At 38.6% G+C, this 21,413-nt stretch overlaps 1 protein-coding gene across 2 annotated transcripts in view; it reads left to right on the forward strand.

Moving 5' to 3' along the window:
• The first annotated feature begins 2,053 nt into the window (after positions 1 to 2,053).
• DOK6 (docking protein 6) overlaps positions 2,054 to 21,413 on the forward strand; it is a 247,369-nt gene continuing 228,009 nt past the window's right edge. For both annotated transcript variants that reach the window (XM_059706350.1, XM_059706349.1), the window contains exon 1: positions 2,054 to 2,430. In XM_059706350.1, the coding sequence (XP_059562333.1) occupies positions 2,365 to 2,430 (66 nt within the window). In that variant the 5' untranslated portion in view covers positions 2,054 to 2,364. The remainder of the gene's footprint in view (positions 2,431 to 21,413) is intronic.

Genomic DNA, 21,413 nt, shown 5'->3' on the forward strand with positions numbered 1-21,413 from the left:
CTAGTATATCCGTTTGTGTGCGGCCCCTTCTCTGCACCTTGAACCCTAGTGGTGCTGGTCTCGACTTCGCATCTGACATTTCACACTAATTTATATGACAAATAACCTTGTGTTAAAGTGGCAAACAAACAGAATAAGAGGGAGAGGGTACTTATTATAGACACACACACACAAATTGCCATATCAGAAATTTAAGCATCATATTTAAATCATATTAGGGGGTTAAAAGACCTACACAAGCACATGTGCAAAGGCATAACCATTATGTATTTATTAAAAACCAGACTTACAAGCCATACTTCACCCTTAAGTAAGTACTAAGATTGCTATTGAGACAAAATTAATCCCTGACTTCAAATATTTTACAATTGATTTGTGGAAATAATGGTGGAATTGGAAATTATTGTAGACCCAAAACCAATCTTGAAATAATGGCTCTGCAATTGAGGGCTCTGAGACGGTTTCCTCATCTATTACACATGGCAAGTAAATTTTGCATAACAAATGGGATTTCAAAGCAGACTGAATGAAATAATGTATTTAAAGCATCTGAAAGTATAAAAGTCTCCATATAAACAAAAGAATAATAGCCACGTGGTGTATGTAATAGTAACAAATGAGTGGAACATGCCCAGGTATTTAGAAGAAGGAATCCCATTGAGTTAAATGGAGTTTATGCAGGTTTTCTGGGAAGGTCAGAATTTGAGCTCCTTCCAGAGGGACAGCCTAAGGAATCTTGCCATGTGATTTTAAGTATATGCCCCAGCATCTGGTGCTCTGCATGCTTGATAGACCAAACAAATGTCTGCTGCATAAATGAATGAAAAGGAATAGTATGCTGATAAGGCAAGTTAGAGTTCCTGTTAGGTTATGTGGGCTCTAGATGGAGCCTCTTAATAATGATGGGACAAAAATCACCCCTGAGGTGTCAATGTGGTTGGGGTCAGGGGCATCCAATTTTGTTATTTTAGCTTTCATATTGTGTGTTTTTTTCTCCTCAATGAAATAATTTCCTTTCTCTCTTAATATTATTGTGTTCCCAATAAGGCTAAGAAATTTTAACTGGAAAACATGGAAAAATGCTGATCCTGATAATGAGCAGAAATAAACATGATCTTTTGAACTTTTACTAAATATGGATTCTATAAATAAAGGAGTCAGTTATAAAATTTTAAATCTTTTACATTTTTTCTTAATTAGAAAAATCCTAAACTACCAAGACACTAACTATTCTTATATTCCCATAGCAAAAATCCATATATTACCCCCAGCCAAAATTCAATACTTCCTATTTTTTCCTTGAATCTTATAAAAATTGTAACATTTTAAATTACAATTTCTAAACCATAAAGAATAGTTTATTTTAAAACGTAATGTGTTCCTACATTAAGAGGAGAAAGTTCTTCCTTGTTTTTACAAGTTGATCGTTTCAATAAATCACTTGCTTCCAGGTAACAGTTATGGTCCCCGTTTCCCCTAAAAGATGAAAAGCCAGGATCCACTTTCGGTCATAGTTAACCAAAACGCGTGCATCAATCCATCCACTCCGACCCTGGCTGCTCAGATGGGAAGGAGGCGGGCAGCCGGCTGCCTCGCCAGAGTGCTTCACGTCTCCAGTAGCAGAGGGATTAGACACATGCGCACGATTGGTCTCTTTGTGTGCACCGGGAAGGGCTTGGCTTGGATCCACACTTCCTAACGGGGCAAAGACCTGGCCAGCGAGCCTGTGCCCAGGAATAAAAATGCACTGTAAACACGGCCTTTGCAATACACAATTTCCTCGCTCCCACTTGCTTTTTTCCTTGGAAGCATCCCTGCCGCTCTTTCCTGGGGTCCACTTGCGAGTGGAGATCCAGAGCCCGGAATGAGGAGCTTGTCCTCAGGAATCTGGGAGCGCTGTGGGCCGGGGCGCTGAGTGGGAGCGCCCGGGGCGCAGGGGGCGGGAGTGGTGGAGGGCGTCTGGCCAGCCTCTCGGAGCCCAGCAACCCCGCAGGCTGGGGGGAGGGAGCCACGCGGCGAATCAGCCCGCCCCCCGCCCCTCCCCTCCCCCGGAGCCCAGGAGCCTCGATGGTGCTCTGCGGCCAGCGGTGCGCCACCGGGTGAGGCGCCCGCCCGTGGGAGCTGCAGGGGTGGCGGGGGCGAAGGTGGGGACCCGCGCGCAGAGGGCGGGCGCTGCTCGCTGCTCAAGGCGCCAGGCCCTGTCCCAGCCCGCGGCCGCCCTGCCACCCGCCCCGCGTCGCCTCCTGCGGGAGCTGGGGGCACCGGGCGGAGGCGCGCTGCTGGAGGCGGCTGGCTGGATGCGGGACCTGCGCGGACTTGGCTGCGGACGGCGGCTCTGGACTCGCGGAAGCCGAGCGCGCTGGCATGGCCTCCAACTTTAACGACATAGTCAAGCAGGGCTACGTGAAAATCCGCAGCAGGAAGCTGGGGGTGAGTGGCTAGCTGGGCTTTCTCCTTCCCCTGCGCCCGCCAGGCGCAGCTGGCTGAGTAGGGGGCGGGGAGAGGTGACCCGCTCGGGGAACCGGGCAGCGAGGGGCCGGGCCTCCCGAAGACGGCGCGCTTGTTGCTCGGAGATCCGGGGGCCGCACCTGCCTCGGGGGCTCTGCATGGGTGTGTGTGGGGTGGGGAGTGGGGGGCTGAGGGCTCCAGGAGCGCCTTGGTCCCCTTCGCCCTGTACGTGGGGCTGGTTTGGATCCAGACTGAGAAGTCGTGTAGACAACAGGGACTGTCAGGTCCGAGATGAATGTGCCTCGGAGGACAGTTTATATATACACCGTGCAACCATCCTGGTCTGCTCTCCAAAGTGTAGCCTGTCGCGTAGCACTGCTCTGTGGCAGGAGGTGGACAGACCCACTGGTGTGTGTGTTTAGAATCACCATTTTCTAGCCCCCGCTTCCCAAGCCCATTTCAAAATTATCTTGATGCCCAAGCAGCACCGCGAGTGCCCGCCGGTGACGGCCAGCGAGTTGACAGTCCCTGCGCAGTTGCCCGCTGTCTGGCCCCCTGGTCCTGTGTGCACCAGGACCCGCTCCTGCGCCCGGGCAGGCAGGTGTGTGCTCGCGGCAGCCGGCACCGGAGCATTTGAGGCAGCAAAGTTTCCAGAGACCTTTTCATAGGGTGTGTGTGTGTGTGTGTGTGTGTGTGTGTGTGTGTGTGTGTGTGTGTTTTAAATGCTCTGCCTGACTCAGGACTAAAACAATGTAGACCCAGGTGGTTCAGAACTTCTCTTGACCAGACTAGGAGGTAAGAAGGACGCGTGGATGGTCGAGGGGTGCAGGAGGACCTGGGGTGTGGCCAGGAGGAGGCAGGAGAGGAGGGGCGGCACCTGGGAAGAGAGCTGCCCAGACCTGGGGGTCAGGGTGACTTGCACGAAGTCCCGGAGGTGGAGGTGGGCACCGGAGCCTGACCCGAGCCGCTGGTGGAACGAGAAGGGAAATGCCAGCTGGGGGTGAAAAGTGTCCGTTTTGGGGGTTGCTGAGATGTCTGTCTACCTCACTGTTCTCGAAGTTCCTGTTGGGAAAACTCCGGAATCCTGGGGCGAAGCGGCCTTGGACGAGAACATTCCTTGAGTTCACATCGGAATGGAGGAATTCTAAACCTGGAGAGGGGAAAAGGAGGGCGCACCTCGTTAATTTTATCACTAAGAAAAAGGGAGACAATCGTAGCTTCATTAACCTGAACTGAGGTCCCTGGAAGAGGAAGGATCATCAGGCACCCAGAAGTCCCTTTATCGGGAGGAGTTGGGGTGTTGGAAGCAGAGGAAAGCCAATTTAATTTGTCTTTTTGTGCTGCCTGGGCTGGATTTCAATGTTCAACGTGGTGATTGTCCCCCAAGGGCACAAGGGACCCATTCTTGAACTTCAGATCTGGAAAAGAGGGGCGTGCAAAACTGGGTGACCACAAAGCCCCTCCCCCAGCCTGGCGCCGGAGGATGGGGGTGCAACCCTCAGCAGGGTTTCAGGAGCTGCTCTAGGGTAGAAGAATGCGCCTCATTCTTTCCCAGGAGATAAGGAAGAAGCCACGTGAAAAGCTGCAGTCGTCCAGGAAGGAGGCCCCTGGCTTCTGGCGGCCCGGACGCGGTGCTCCCATCTGTCATCTGCACAGCCATCAGCCAAGAAAGGGGGTGCAGAGCTAGAGCTAGGGGGGAGAACCATTTCAGGAACTTGACCTTTGCAGCCCTTCCCTTGCCCACGTGGTGCCTATTCATCATTCTTGCTCTTCCCTGTTCTTGGAATTTCAATTGTGTCTGACATCTCAAATGTTATAAGCTCATGAATGATTTAAGTCCCCTGGGATATGTGTGCGTGTGCTTCCGCGGAGTCACCGTGTCCGTGAAAATGAGACCAAGGAATACAACAGTGAGAACTCTCCTCCTCGCGCGCACTTGGCCGTGGGGTGTATAGATTCCTCCCCCACGCGAGCTTTCCAGGATTACACACAAAAGAACTGAGTGGGCAACCCAATTAAAAGAAAGACTCCAAGGAGAGAACATTGAATGCTTCTTAAGTAACTATGGTATTACCAGCCTTTGAAATGCCCTTTTAGAATTCCATTTCCCCCTAAAAAAAGTGTGCCATTGTAGGGTATTTGCAGTTTCAAAGCTGCTTGTTCCATAAGCACTGTTTAGAGCTATGTCTTGGTAAAGGACAACCTTCTGGGAACACAATAAAAGTGTTTTTATACACAGATGAATTGCTTTTGTGCTCCATTTGTACTTGAGAAATGTGAACTTCACAGAGGTCAGTGTTGAAACAGTTTGTGTTGTAGTTTTAATCGTCAAATATTAAACTAAATTAACCTTGACTCATTAGGAGGATGTTATCTATTTAAAAAATAACTTTAGAGTTGATTCTGTTCAGAATATTCTAGTGTTCACAAGGGTGAATTCTGTGTGGCTTAATAAGTTAAGTACATCCCAGGAGATAATAAAATTCTAAGCAAATATTGCATGCCTTAAAAGTGAAAATGTCCAATTTAGTCATGCCCAAAATGATAGAAAAAGAAATTATATAAACATATTTCATTTTTATGATTAATAATACATATTGCTAATTTTATGGACTTAGAACTGTGAACGTTCCCAAATAAACTATTTTTAACTCAAAAGGTTCATAATGATTGTTTTATAGTTCATGTTCAAAAGTAAATTTCAAAATAAAAATAATTCTATTTGTGTACTGATATTTGATTACTTATGGACAAAATTCATGCTTTCAAACCTAATTTTATAATATTCTAATGGGGAAGCAAAGCCAGAATTGAGGCCAGTTGTATCAGAGATTATTGTGACATGAAAACATATTTTGAGATGAAATGTTCTAACATACCCCTTACTGCTCACAAACTAGTGCTTAGTGTTAGGCTGAATGAGGGCAGACAAACATTCTTGTCCTCAAGGTAGTGGGCCAACCCTAACCCAGGTGCCTCCAGATTTTAGGGTTGAAGGGGCCCTTGCCATGTATCTTCTTAGAGTTCTAGTGCGACCTGTTGAGCATAGTTCCTGAGCTGACTCTTTGAGCAAAGCTGTAAGTGTTAAACTTTCTTTTTTGACTGTTTGCTTTGAAATTTGTCTTAACTCATTAATCAGCTTTTCTTTATTTAAGAAAATAATTCTAGTGTTCTTGTCCTTTAAAAATGTTTATTAAATCATTAAATTTTTAAAGGTATCAAATCATTAAGAGTATAATGACATAACTCTTCTAGTCATTTCTTTACCTTGTGTATTAATTTTGCATTACAACCTATCACTGTTTCTATGAATATAGGGTGGGGCAAAAGTAGGTTTACAGTTGTGCGTACACGAAACAGTTTATTCTTGTATTATAATTTATTAATTATTGTATTATTTTCCACACAGACAACTGTAAATCTACTTTTGTCCTACCCTGTATGCAACATGCCCAAGTCATGGTAGACCCCCCGCCACCCTTTTACCTGTTGAAACTGGTATTCTAAACGTCAGACACTGACCTGACTTGCCACAATGAAGGAACATTATCATTTTGGAATATTTTATACTTAATGTCACCTCTTTGGAGCAGCGCTTCTCTTTGCTTTGGACAAAATACTTTGCTGGTTTTGTATTTTATACAGTCAAAGGAGGAATGTATAGTAAGATTTTAATCCAGAACAGTTGCTTGATTAAAGGTGTTCAAGACTTATTAGCCTGACACAATGACATGCATGGGTTGATGTGCCTGAAGCCAGGGGAACCAGAGTAGAGGTTGCCAGGGTGATCCTGCCGTGGTGGCACCTGCTTGGAGGCACCAGGCCACCGTGCTTCCTCACCTGGGGTGTTGACCTCCTCATCTGTGCCAGACTAGCTCTTTGCCAGTTTTTTTAAATGTCATTTTAATTTGTGTCTGATACCAGAAGCACCTCTGGTATATCTATCTATCTATCATCTATCTATCTACCTATCTACCTATTATCTATCTATCTATCTATCTATCTATCTATCTATCTATCTATCTATCTATCATCTATCATCTATCTTACCAGTTTCCAGCCCTAAATAAACCATGTGCTTCTAATATCAGCTGTCACATACATGTACGTAGGAGGGGGGCAAAGATACCTTCACTGTGCCTCGCCCTCTGTTCCCACTATGTCTTTCACTGACTTCCCTCCTCCTCCTGCTCTCCCAATACCCACCCACCATTGCCAGAGTTCTCCCAATGGGCTATTTCTTAAAATCATATTCTCTCTCCCTTACAATTCTTATTTATTCCTAAGCCCTGCAGTTTTATTCATACTTCTTAAAAGATTTCTATAAAGTAGATATTTTAAACTTTCATCTCACTTCGATTCTCCCAACGTACATGCCCAACTTTCTAGGAAACATTTCCTGCTTGTACCCTTAGTGCAATCTAAGCCAATGAATGAGTCCAAATAGTACATCCTATTCTTCTTCCCAAACTAGCCATTTTGTCCCATAGGAACATATGCAAGTAGATGTTTCTATTAGCACTGCTGCTCATTTAAAAATGATTCAGTATCAGATCTCAGAGGCAATACTGGGTCTTGCCTTTCTCTGAGGCACTACAAACAACCAAAGTCCACATCTTATTGGTGCTACCTGAGAATGTCATCTGTGGTCTCTTTCCCATGAACTTCTGCTTCTATAACTTTAGGTTCAAGTAGTGATGGGACTTCCCAGTGGTTCTTTTTGCTTGCTGCCTGCCTGATTATTTTTGTAGTTTTGCCAGAGTAATTTTCCTGAATTTCAGCTTGAAACATATAATAACCCCTTTTAGGTTTTCCCATGGTTTCTCATTACCTAGAGCAATAATTAAACTTAAACTTGTAATTCAGAGCTATCCACAATACCTACCATTGTTTGACTTAGGGATTTTTAAATTATGAAAAATTTAAGCATACTGGAAATTACACAGAATCATATTACAAACTACCCATATTTTACCAATATACAGTACTTTCTTCTGATTTAATTTGTTTAGGATAGAAAAATGCTGAGAATTGAAAATCCATTTGAATGACTTGCCAATTAACACACCCCACAATTGGATTCAGTATTTATCTATTACTATATAGATCGACTTTGTTCATTTCAATGTTGAATTGTATGAATAAACTACACTCCCTCTGTTAATAATAGACATTTTTAAGATTTTGCTGTTTGTGCTTCTCCAAATACATCTATATAATTCTCTCTGATCACACGTATCCAAGGCCCCCCAGGGTATGTGATGTGGATAAAAGTAGAGTAGCTGGTTTTAAAAACATGTACATTTTCACTTTACCAGATGTTTTCAGATTGCTCACAATTGTTCCAATTTATAAGCCCAGAGAAATGAAATGAGAGAACTTCTTTAATCATATCCTCAATAATAAATGATACTGGCATATTTCTTTAAAGTATGAAATATTTCAGGCATACAGAGAACATAAAACTTTATTAAAAATAACATTTTGCTGTATTTTTTTCAGCTTTTAAAAAAGAAATAAAACGGATAAAGTTGAAGTCCTTGTATACCCCAACACAGTAACCAAGGAAGTAAATTTATGTTTCTAACTCTATGCATAGTTTTTCTATATTGGTTATATTTTGTATTTCTTTAATAATATATACTGTTGCTTTGTATAGTTTCAACTTCTTTACTAGTAATTGGAATCATACAGTCTGACTTCATGAAACATTTGTTTTTGCTCAAGGTTATGTTTTTGAGATTTAATCATTTTGATATTGAGTTCCAGTTTACTCACTTAATCCTACTCTTTTTTGTGTAAATATTCTCCAGTTTGTATTTCCCAATGCAAATGTGCAAGAGTTTCTTCAGGATTTGCTGGGCATAGATTGGTACAGACTTAGTAGGTATTGCCAGTTGTCTCCCAGAGGCATCTCCAAATGCATTCCCATTGAGTCCCCTTCCCTCTGCTTCCTCACCAAACCTGGTGGGGTGAGACTTTTTCCTCTTTTGGGTAAATGGGTAAAAGTTGTGCTTCTCTGCACTTTGAACATGCTTTCATAGTTATTGACCTACAAATTTTCCTGGTTTGTGAATTATTTCTTCAGTTCAACAGCCCATCTTTCTATGTGATATCAGTATCTAAGAGTTTTATCTATATTTGGAATACTATTCTTTTGCAGTTACAAACTATCTACTTCCATGTATGGATTGCCTTTAATTTTCTTATAGTTTCCTGTGTTTTGCTGATACTTTACATTTTAGTGAAATCAATTTTTCTGCTTTCTTTGTGGCTTGTACTTTTTGAGTCTTATTTAAGGAGTCATTCCTTACTGAAACATAAAATTGCTATTTTCTATTATTTTCATGTAAAACTCTATACACTTAGATTTTTAATCAACCTGTAATTAATCCTCATTTTTAGATTTAAGTTTGGAATCTATTTCTCCCCATATGGATAGCCAGTTTTTCACCTCCTTTATTAAATATTCTTATCCATGAAATAGAGACCATGATAAACTTTTGAACAATAATAGATACAGAGGCAGAGCTGCCTCAAACAGATTGTCAAACTGCAGCGGGAAGGCCGGGGAGGGTTAGGGGGCAGGAGGGAGGCAGGTAAGAGATCAACCGAAGGACTGGTATGCACGCATATAAGCATAACCAATGGACATAAGACACTGGGGGGTAGGGGAGGCCAGGGGATTGTCAAGGGCGGAAAAAAAAAAGGACACATATGTAATACCTTTGTAATACTTTAAGCAATAAAAAGGAAAAAATAAATATTCTTATCCATGAGCTTATTAAAACAAGTCCTACTTTTTGTTTTTGAATTTGTACTTCCAATATTTTGTTGAATTAACTCTTATGTGCTTAATGTTTTTGTTGTTGTTTTGAATGATTATTTTTTATTTTAAATGAGATATTCTCATTGGTTGTTGCTGGTTTGAAGGGAAGCTGTTGTCTTTTTAGATCTAGTATCTAACAATGATTCACTAGTTGAATATTGAATATATTGAGGTCTTGCTCTGTGTAGTCACTGTGTAGGTGCCCAGGATACAGCAAAACAGAGAACATGAATCTTAACTTCTAGGAGCACATATAATAAGGGGTTAAGAAAATAAACAGATGAATGTATCCCTGTCTGTTGTAAGGAGAAATGGTGAGAAAAATAGAAGGCAGTTCTGCAATGGAGAACCAAAAGGCTTCAGAAACATGGAGGCATTTCAGTTAGTTCTGATGGAAGAGGTAGAGCTCATTAAAAGGGATTGGGCAGTAAATGAAGTAACTTGGGCAGGGTGAAGGGGTCATGGATTATCTTAATTGTGTTTTGTTTTACTACACATATTAAAAATAGTGTCCTGCAATTAAGCACTGTTTCTTTAAAGCCACAGCCATTCAAATCTGGAAATCTACATAAGTAATAATAACAAAAGGAAGGGAAACAAAAAAGAGAACTTGAATTCTGGACATTGTGGCTCAGTTGGTAGAAGTATTGCCCCCCATACAAGGTACACAGAATGGTCAACGGTTCGATACCCTGTCAGGGCACATACCTAGATTGTGGGTTCCATCCCCAGCTGTGGTAGGTGAGAGAACTTGAAAATATATTACAATTAAACACTGAAATGTTCCATAATAAAGTTTAATTTTAGTGAAACTTTTCTCTAAAAATTACCAAACTAAACAGTTCATCACTGCAATTCTAAAATGGGTTAAAAGATATCAAACCTATAGATAAACTGAGTAGAGTGAAAATTCCTTTAAGCTGATTATTTATACATCTACTATTTTGAGAAAAGATAGGGAACAGATATGTATGTTTCTGTATTTGAACATGGTTTCAATATGTAAAATTAATCTTATTTACAGTTTAGCTAATTAAATAGTGACTACAGGCAGCAGTAATACATTTGTTGGTGTCCATGCCTAGAAATTAGAGTTCAGAGTTATACACTTAAACTCTCCCTCAAAGAAAAAAAAAAGTTATTTATGGAAGAAAATACAATATTATTTAAAGCATATTGTGCGAGCCACGTCCCACGTGGTTCAGGGTTCGGGATCTGGAGAAGGGCCATGTGCAAATGACAGAGACGAGACAAGAGATAATTTGGAAATATTGGGGGCCAGGCAGGAAGCCCAACGCATAGCTCTGGCCCTTGCCAGGGCTCAAGGTTCGCCAGCGTTCCGGGGCCCTTGTTTACACTTCTCTGATAGTGAAGACAATGGGTAGCTTCCAGCAGCATATATTAATACAATTTAAAAATGTTCATTGGAAAACACTTATTTGTGTCATGCTTGAAACATATAAAATGAATGAAGTTAAAGAGTAGTTCCCTAGGATTTAATAATTAAAGATAAAGTGAATGTGCATTATATTTCCTGGCCAAATAAGCATTATTCAGTCAAGGCTTGAAGGCAGTGGACGTGTCTGCCTGACCTCAGAACCCAGGGATTTGCTTGTTTGAATGGTTTTGATTATTGTGAAGTCATGAAAGTGGCAGCTTGTGACAACTGTGGTGTAAGAAAGATTATAGACACTGTCTTCTCAGTTTTATTTAAATAGCTTGATTCTGAGTCTTCTAATGGGTTTGAATCTACTTTGTCAATGTTAATAAAACCTGAATTTATTTTTAAATTGAAGCAGAACACATTCAGGGTTTCTAGGGGATCTATTAGCACTGTATTTATTAATGCTCATTGAACACTCCTGCTTGGATGCTTGGAGAATAGGTAATCATACACTTTTAGAAAGCAGGCTTCAATCTTCCTTACTGAATGTTTGGGGTGTGTGTGTGTGTGTGTGTGTGTGTGTGTGTGTGTGTGTGTGTGTATGTGTGTTGTTATTTGTTTTTGAGACTCAGAGAAATATTTTTAAAAATGTATTACTTAATTGAATGGCAAAAACATAATAGTTTTGACTTCTGGGAAGCTTTCTCTCAGATATTTTGCAGAAACCTCTCCTCTGACACCCAGTAGAACTGGCAGGGGCTGTTCGAGGTGACTTTTAAGTGAGCAATATTTTTTTACGTCATCAAATTTTATAAATTAATTATAATGTAATAGCAATATTTTAAAACTAAAATAGCAGCAAAAAAGACCACAGATAAAGCTAAATCACATATCCGTGCAGGTCCCCCGCTGTAATTGGGTCACATTTGCTGGGAGAAGTCCCCCTGCTGGCCACTGTGCAGGACCCAGCAAGGCTCAGTGTGCATGTGGTTTTGAGGGACTCTGCTCTGTGGCTTATGTATACACAGCAGAGAAGAAGACACACAGATATTCTTTCCTTTTCAAAGACCTGGGTATAGCTAGTTTGGAAAGAAAGGTGGAGTGTTTCTTCTTAGGAGCTATTTACATATATAGTCACTTATATGACACTAACGTAACTAGAGAGAGCACAAAGATGGCATGAACAGCAGGAATTTCCTATTTGGGATTTTGTTCTATATTTTCCTATGTATTATTTTAACCCTCAGGTGTTCTATTTTCTGTAAAGTGTTGCCAAAGCATGGTGAACGTCAGAAGAATTCTGTGTGCACTCACTATAGCTGCAAATACAGCAAGATTTTTTATTTACACATGCCTTTTTCTACCGGAAATAATCCGTTTCCCATTTTATTGTGCCTTTTAACTATTTCTAATTGGCTTTTGTTCTTCTTTTCTGAGTGTACGTATGTGAGGTTGCATTTGGCTTGGTGGGGAAGTCTAGAAGGATCTGGAAACCCTGATGGAAAGGTGGGGACAAGGTTCATAGCCAGGCAAAGCTGAGTTTGAAACTTGCTTCCAGTTTTTCATTCTTTCCACAAATACCTGTTGACTTCTGGCCCTCCTGGCGGTTGTGGCGTTCATGTTTCTGCCAGGCGCTCCCATGTGATCTTGGGCAAATTACTTCAATGCATTGCACTTTAAGCTCCTCATGGGAAAAGTGAGGAAAATAACCCTTCCCTTTGTGAAGGTGAAGAGGCTCATATAAAAGCAAGGAGATAGCATGTGCCACATGTGCGTGTGCATGGAGATCTGCATGCGGGGGTGAAACTCAGCAGCTCTTACCGTACTTCAGATCCCACTTATGGGAGTCCCGTTAGGCAGGCTAACTGAAAAATTGGTTGACTGTTTTAAGCTTTTGAAATTATAATACAAGACAGAAAAGCACTAAAATTAAGCTTTGAAAATTATATATATATATCCCTATTCCTGGTAAATTTTGTGTTTTTTAAATTCATATTAAATCAGTCCTAATAGCCACACCAAAAAATCACCCTTATATCAATGCCCAATGATATTAAAGTCACATTGCATGGCAGCTTTTATTATAGTACTGTGTTACTATCAAAAATAGTATGAAAGTATGATAAATATTCTACTATAACAGAGCTTACTTCTTGAAATTCAATAATTATAGTTCCTTTTGTGTCTTACCATCTTGTGATAGGATTTTGAAGACATTGGAAGACAAGAGAAAATACATTTAATGAGTCATCTCTGTACATAACATCTATTGATGTACAAATTAATAGGAATGATTTTGAACTATAGTTCTTATAAAGAAACCTTTTTTTAAAAAATTTATTTTAAAGAAACCTTTTTAAAGCTTTACTCCCAATGGCTCATTCAAGCATGAGTAGCATAGGCAACTTAAACTTACAAGTTATTTCTGAATCAGAGGATTCCATTCTTCGGCCCGCAGAACATGCATGGAACAATGTAGCAGTCACTGTAGATACAAATCTGTTTTCTTTTTTATAATAAAAATATCAACTGCCAGGGGATGTACACAGTAATTGTTCACTCAACAGCTGTTGCATGTGAAAAGCACCCCAGGTGTTCTGTGATATAAAGAGATTACTCAGGTAGAAGTGAAACACTACCATGCATAATGCAGCACTGAGTATTTTGAGTGCTTTAAGAAAGACACAATAAAGTTTTTCCAATATTGAGGGAAAAGGACAAATTGTTCTTGCTGGAAGGAGGGCAGAGTTCAGAAAAATACTTTAAAAAGGCAATAACATTTAAGCCAGGGATTAAAATATGGTTATCCTGGGATATGCAGAGATGGGGTAAAAGAACAAAGTAAAGGATTCAGAGGATTTGGATAATCCTAAATTGTGTACAAACTCTGCATAATTAATCAGTCTTTCATTTACCTTGTGTTTATTATTTTTTAAATTTCACCATGAATGTTATTTTTGACTTTATTCTCTTTCCTTAAAATAAAGTAAATTTTCTCATCTTATGAATGGTTACAAAATTAGCTGGAATTATCCCTATGTGCTTTTAAGTTTTAGCTATTTTTAAGGATTCTTAATATGCTTGGCAAATTATTTTTTCAGCAATAGGAATTTAATTTCTGCTTGATACTTTTTTACATGTTGATTACTGTCTTAAAAAATACTTATACTTTCCCCTCATAACAAATATTGTAGTCTTGTAATTATACATAATATATATATATATGTTATGTATATTATGTAAAAAAATATAAATTTATTAGCATTTCTCTCTCCCACTAACCAAGCTCACTAAGGTTAGGGACCATCTGCATTTTCTCACTACATTCTTATAAGACAGGCTGACCCTTGGAAGGTGTTCTATACATACTTGTTGAGTTAATACACAAATATGTGGAGTTCACAATGATTTTATATAAAAATAATGATGATAACTCAGATTTTTTCATTTGATATAAAGAGGGTACATAGAGGGTAGTCTACCTTTCAATGAATGCATTAGTAGATTCATGGTCTGAATTAAAAATTTGGAAGTTCTAGCGTTCTGAACATGATTTTTACGTATTGTTATTTTTTAAAAAATTTTCTATGTTGATAGATTTTAGTGTCTGAATGTGAACACTGACTATGCGCTCAATTCATAGCTCCCCTCTCAGCAGGCAGCTAGAGATAGAACCCTTGGAGGCCTTGTGAGAATACCAAAGCTTAGTGGTCAAGTGCGTAGATTCTACAGCAACACTGTTTAGGGTTAAAACTCTGCTCCCGTACTCACTGGTAATGTGACTTGTGGAAATTGATCTCCTCTTTGTTCTTCACTTTTCTCCCTTGCAAAAGGGTGTTGGGATGAAGACTAGATGTGTTAACTCATTTAGAAAAGTGATGCAAGTAAAGTGCTATAAAGGAGTGTGTAATTATTAGGTTATGATTGGCGCCAGGGGACCTCACTCTTCTGACCACTGCTGCTTAGGACAGAAGTTACTCTTTGAAAGCTGGAGAGATCTGAATCCATATCTGCTTTTTGGATATCTCTACCTGTAAGAGAATAACTGATGGAGTGCCATATGTGTTCCATTTGTTTCGAATTCTATTAGCTGACTTGATGGTGCTGTAGATAAACCCTCAGCTCAGCATGACTTCAAGACCATTCAGGATCTGCCCTTTGCCTTTCCAGCAGTTCCCTGTGCTACTTTTTATCTCCCTTGTACCACATGCTCTAGACACATAGAATTACCTGCTTCTGATTCTATCTCGTGTCAGGGAGTTGCTCCTATTGCTCCCTACACATAGACCTGCAACAGTCTTCCTACTACATTTGCCAATTTAAATTCTCAAGTCCAGGGTAGAGCTTTGTAGTGAATTTTAAAATTGGGAATTGAGTCCTCCAACTTTGTTCTTTATCCCTATTGTTTTGGCTATTTGGGGTTACTTACAATTCCATATTGAGTTTTGAATCACGTAAAGTTTTCCAAAAGGCCAATGGGATTTTGATAGGAATTGCACTTACTAAGTAGATCTATTGCTGGGTGGAGTATTTCCATTTTAACCACTACGTGTTCTGATTGATGAACGTGGGATGTCTTTCCATTTATTTCGATCTTCTTTAGTTAATTTTGGCAATGTTTTGTAGTTTAAGTGTAAAGTCTTCCACCTCTTTGGTTCCATTTATTTCTAAGTACTACATTTTTGATACTATTATAAATAGAATTGCTTCTTAATTTCATTTTCAGATTATTCCTTGCTAGTATATAGAAATCTAGCTGAGTTTTTCATGTTGATCTTGTATTCTGCCACTTTGCTGAATGTGTTTATTAGTGCTAGCAGGTATTTGGCTGTGTGTGCGTGTATTTTTTAAGGATTTTTCTATATAAAAGCTCACACTTTCTGCAAATATAGATACTTTTGCTTCATGAAAACTTTTTTGGATGCCTTCGATATTTTTATTATCTAATATTTCTGGCTAGCCCTCCTAGTACAGTGTAGAATACTAGCAGCCAAAGTGCTCATTCTTGTCTTGCTCCTGATCTTAGACTGAAAGCTTTCAGTCTTTCACTATTGAGTATAATGTTAGCTGTGGGTTTTTCACAGATGCTCTTTATTAGGAAGGACATTTCCTTCCATTTCTAGTTTATGGAGTGCTTTTATTATAAAAGGGTTTTGGATTTGTCAAGTGCTTTGTCTGCTTGAGATGACTATGTGACAGGGATTTTTTTTCTTCAGTCTATGATGGTATATGACTTCGATAAATTTTCATATGTTGAACCACACTTACATGCCTGAGATAAATCCCACTTGGTCATAGTGTGTAAATCCTATATAAAATAGACAAACTCCTAGAAACACAGACTACCAGAACTGACTGAGCAAGGAATAAAAAAATGCAGGAGATGATCATGTGACAGGGATTTTTCAGAAAATGCTACCTTAGCCCTGGGAATACTCTGATTCAGATGAATTAACCATAAGCCCTCATGCTGGTCATTCAGGGAGCTTTTAGACAGGTCAAAAAACACACCACAAGTCTTTGAAAATAATGCCCATGTGTCCCTTCTGGCACTGGCAGCCTGAGCCAGGTGTCTGGTCTGCTGTTTTTTCTGGGACACCACTGATCAGGAAACTGGGAGATGTCCTGCAGGCAATTAAAATGCCACAGCTGTCTCTCAGGGCAATGCAATAGCATCTTTCCTCAAAAAGCTTTCCCTGGTGGTTCTGTTTTGGGCTCCACTCCAGAGCTCTGCAGAAGTTAACTCTGACAGTGGTTGCTGGTTTTCAGTGGCTTTTGTGTAAAGATGGAGCCTTGGAGGGCCCTCCCTACACTGCCATTTTGGTGATGTCACTCCATATTGGTTCTCAATGGTTGATGATGCTGTGCTTGATTCTTTATGGGAGATCATTAGATGTATTTTTGAGGACTGGATAGGAAGGCCATGTCCTATCTTTTACATCAAATATTAGAGACAATGAGAAGTGACATATTTAATATGTTCAGCAAATACTTATTAAATGGCTTTTATATAAATTACCACATTTTAAAAAGTAGAAAATAGCAAAATACAAACTATAGATTAGGGTGATCAAATAATTTTTCACCAATCTGGGTGCTTTGAAAGTGAAAAGAAGAGCCCAGCAGTCTGGAACTCGGGATTCAGTTGTACCTGGACTGTATCGACTACCCAATATGTATGACCACTCTAGTTCAGTCTTACTCTCCAGTGATTGATAAACTTGACCTATGGTTTAGTCCAGGGGTGGGAAAACTTTTTGACTCGAGGGCCACAATGGGTTCTTAAACTGGACCGGAGGGCCGGAACAAAAGCATGGATGGAGTGTTTGTGTGAACTAATATAAATTCAAAGTAAACATCATTACATAAAAGGGTATGGTCTTTTTTCTTTTTTAGTTTTATTCATTTCAAACGGGCCGAATCCGGCCCACGGGCCGTAGTTTGCCCATGGCTGGTCTAGTCCCTTACGGTTTGTAATTCCTAGTTTTTTATATTCTCCTATAGTTGTGCAAGGAGCTTGTTGCTAAAGAGTTGTGCACAGGATAAACAGCTTTAAGTGTAATACATTTATGAACAATATTTCCTATTCTCATTTAGAAATAATTAAATTTATGGAACATATTACAATGGAAACCTTTGCATCACTGTTGTAAAAATTTAATTTAATATGCAGTAATGAGTGATTACGAACTTGTTTATTTTTAGTCTTAAGTCTTTTTTTAGTTAATTTTTGTGTATGCTGTAAGATAGGGTTCCATTTCATTCTTTTACATGTGAATATCCAGACATCGTGTGTTCATGGATTGTTTAAATGTACAGGCTTCCCCAAGCAATCTATAGATTCAATCTCTATTGAAATCCCAGAAACATTTTTTACAGAAATGGATAAGCAATTCTGTAATCCATATGAAATCACAAAAGACCATAGATACAATCACTACATCAGTCCTGAGAAAGAATAACAAAGCTGGAGGCATAACACTTTCTGATTTTAAAATATATTATAAAGCTACAGTAATAAGAAGAGTATGGTACTGGCAAAAGCCATCATGTTGACAAGTGGAACAGAATAGGCAGTCCAGAAATAAATCCATACATATGTGTTCAATTCATCTTCAACAAGGATTCCAGGAATGCATGATGAGCAAAAACAATAGTCTTTTCAACAGACGGTGTTGTGGGAAGTAGTAGGTAAGCTTCTAACAATAATCACAGGATTCCAGCAGATTCTGGAATTCTGTTCTGGCTGGGAAAAAAGGTCACTTGGTCTCTTTTATCTCTTAAGTCAGCAAACAACCTTTGCTACATCTAGGGTCTATAAATTAATTTTGTATGTGTTTATTTTACTACATAAAGTGAACATACCTTAAACTATTTTAATAGAAGTATATATCCACATAATATATATGATTATTGATGTATTTTGTATATTCATATATTATTTGTGTGAATATGAAGAATTCATACTATAAAATATCTCAATGAGGCATTTTTCCCCCCAAGTGCTTTCTCTTTTTTGGTATATGGGGCATATTTGTTAAAATCATGTAGAGTCACAATTGTATGTTGGGAGATATCTGATCATAGAGATATGAAATATCCATAGAGACTCAGGATGTTAACTGACAGCAGATGAGAAGCATAGAGCATTTTAGAGGTAAATGCCACAGGATGAAATGTAAAATATTGGCAATGCTTCTTTCTCAGTAAAATTACCTGCAGCTGTATTGGCAAAGGACTTGTCATTTATATCCAAAAAGCTGAATTATGGGCAATTTGAACTCATTTATCTTTTTAAAATTCAATGCAAATAATGACAACATTAATCTTTTTTTTCCTCCACAAGAATGAACAACTAGTTTGAAATGCCAATTCTCTTGGAGATTTCCATGACTACAGTGCATCCAGACTAAATTCCAGAATTTAAAGGAGAGATTAAAGACTCCAAATTTGTTTTAAGTAGAAGAAATGCACATCTCAAATTTGTTTCTACCATGTAAAAAATTATCATTCAAGCATTACAGTCAAGGACCATATCTACAACATCAAAATGTGTGTTATATTAGAATTATGCAGAAACTTTGTTTTTATTCAGGAATACATTTTAAAACTAAATTATTTTCTAATTCTTTATTTTATTATAATCTAACCTCAATGAAGTACAGTTTAGTGACAACTAAAATTTGCTTTTTATATATTCTAGGGCTCATCAGTTTTTTTGAATGTTGGAACTTTTCTCATTTTAAATCTACTCTCCAAGTTTCTTCTTACCCTCCTTGTTGGTCCTCATGTTGAGTTGATAACACCAATGATAACTAATGGCTAACCTTTATTGATGCCTTCCTTAACATGTGTCCATGTTCTCAGCATGTTACTTTTTAAATAATTTTATAGATACCTCTTCCTACATTTGAGGAAAGTTAGGTATCTGTGACTAGAAAATTCTAAAACAAGATTAAAGCCCAGTAGTCCGTCTCCCGAACCTGTACTCAGAACATTCCACTTACTGCTTTTGGCGGTGATTATCTTCTGTGTCTATATTTAATTCTCCATGACTAAGCTCCTGCCACTGTAGTTAGAACTCTCCTGTCACTGAGTTCAATTAATACGATTGCACAATTTCCATTCAGGAAAAAAATCTCAACAGGAACCATGAAAGCAGTATATTCATTACATCTGTTATTTGGCTTAAATATTTGTAATTGATATATACACTTCAGACATTTTTATAAAAGGATGTAATACTATTTTATATTGTATCTATGTATAAAGGTCATTAAGTAAAGAATCTACTTTCCTATTCATGTGTTATTTGTGTTTCATATTTCTTTAATATCATTTGTGTATATCATTTTTGTAATCATTATTCTCTCATTATTCATATTGATATTTAAAGTGTCTCCAAAGTGGCCAGTGAGACCCTCTCCAAGCTAGTTTCTGTGTGTCCTCTTCAGACCCCTATCAGCTTTTCAGCACTTACTTTCTGGCACAATACAGGCAGACCTCGGGTTACGTCCAACTCGACATAAGTTGTTTCGTGGTTACATCACCATCTCCCATTTATTTATAAACAAAAAAAGTTCCGTCATTTCGACGTATGTACATATGTGCTTTATGTTTTTATTATTTATTTACCACAAGTAAAAGTCAGGAATTTTTATCTTTCTTTTAAATATTTTTACTGTTTCACTTCATTACTGCTGTGTATGTGCTCCATGTGAGTGACATAGGTGCTTATGGAGGTGGGTTTTGACTGAGAGCGAAAATCGAAGCGCCGTAGGAATGGATCTCTGACGTAACCCGATTACCTACTGTATATACGGAGTGTTGGGAGAGGAAGAAACTCTTCTTTACCAAAGAATGAGCAATAAAAATGCTAAATGATTGCTAGAAATAGAAGAAATGTTTTACAATCACGAAAGTAAACACTGGATCACTCCAACATCATTGATTATTGAGTGAAAATAGCAAAGTGAATATTCACAACTTCAATGATAAAACTTATCACCAAGAATGGGCCCAGTGAGGTAACTATATTCCTTTGCAATGATGCAAAGCAAGGAGGTGTACATATCAATCATAATGTAACATATCAATAATATTTTAACAACAATAAATATATTGACATAGTATACTTATATATACACAATAATTTGAAAGATACCAATAAGTTTTTTAATGCAAGTAAAACCATGCTTTTATGCTTTATATAAAGCTACTGGATGGGCTTGACCAATGTGTTTGCACCTAAATATATTATATTAATGTTTCTACATACACATCTCATATCATGAAACAGCAGTTAAATATGAATTCATTCACACCTTTTCATGGGCAGTAAAGAAGTTGAATCAGATTCACAGACAGTGAAGAAGTCATATAGCAAGCTCATTGGTCTGAGAAGTTTATATAAACTGGCACTTCTGTGGATTTATTACTTTCCAACTAAACTTCTGAATCTATCATTTTTTTAACTTGTACAGAACTGGTAAAATAGTGGCATCTATCCTAAAAAAAAGTGTGTTTTCTTCTTTCCATAGTTCATAAGCATTATTTTAAAAGCCCACTTATGTCTTTCTTGGGATTTCCTCTCAAGCCAGGCCATGCTCACCTTGGAATTCCCAAAGCAGCAGCACCTTCTGCTTCTCATAGAGTCCTTTTAACTTGTCTTATTTGTGTGTATAACTGTGTATTTATTTGTTGTTATTTTCTACTAACCATAAGGTTTATGAAAGCAAGCATCATGTGCTTTTTTTTTTAACTGTGTGTTCTCAAGATCTAGCCCAGATCTTGACAGATAGAGGTTATTCCAAACCATTTAGAAAATAAAATGGTAGTCTTCTTGCATAGAGGTGTGTGTGTGTGTGTGTGTGTGTGTGTGTGTGTGTGTGTGTGTGTCCTCAAACCTCCCCTTGGACTGTGATGGTTAAGAATATTTACAAAATGTATATCCTCAAACATCAGCTTCCCATGAATATTTTGATTACATTATTGCTTCTTTCCATTTTGGTATTAAAAATTCTAAATGTCATGGGTATCTAAAGGTATATTTATTCAACACATTCTTATAAATGATAGAAAGACCCTGTCCGATTTGTGCTAGATTTTTAGTCTTTATTTTTATTAAAAGCTTCAGTGAATTGCTTTGGCTTAAAGAAATGTTTTTATAAAGCATTCGTGCAGGGTATTAACCAATTAATCCTTCTGCTAGAAGATTACAAAAACCCTCAAATCTGTGCAGAATTCAACAAA

This window comes from Myotis daubentonii, chromosome 8, assembly GCF_963259705.1.
Source record: "Myotis daubentonii chromosome 8, mMyoDau2.1, whole genome shotgun sequence".
Taxonomy (NCBI): Eukaryota; Metazoa; Chordata; class Mammalia; order Chiroptera; family Vespertilionidae; genus Myotis; species Myotis daubentonii.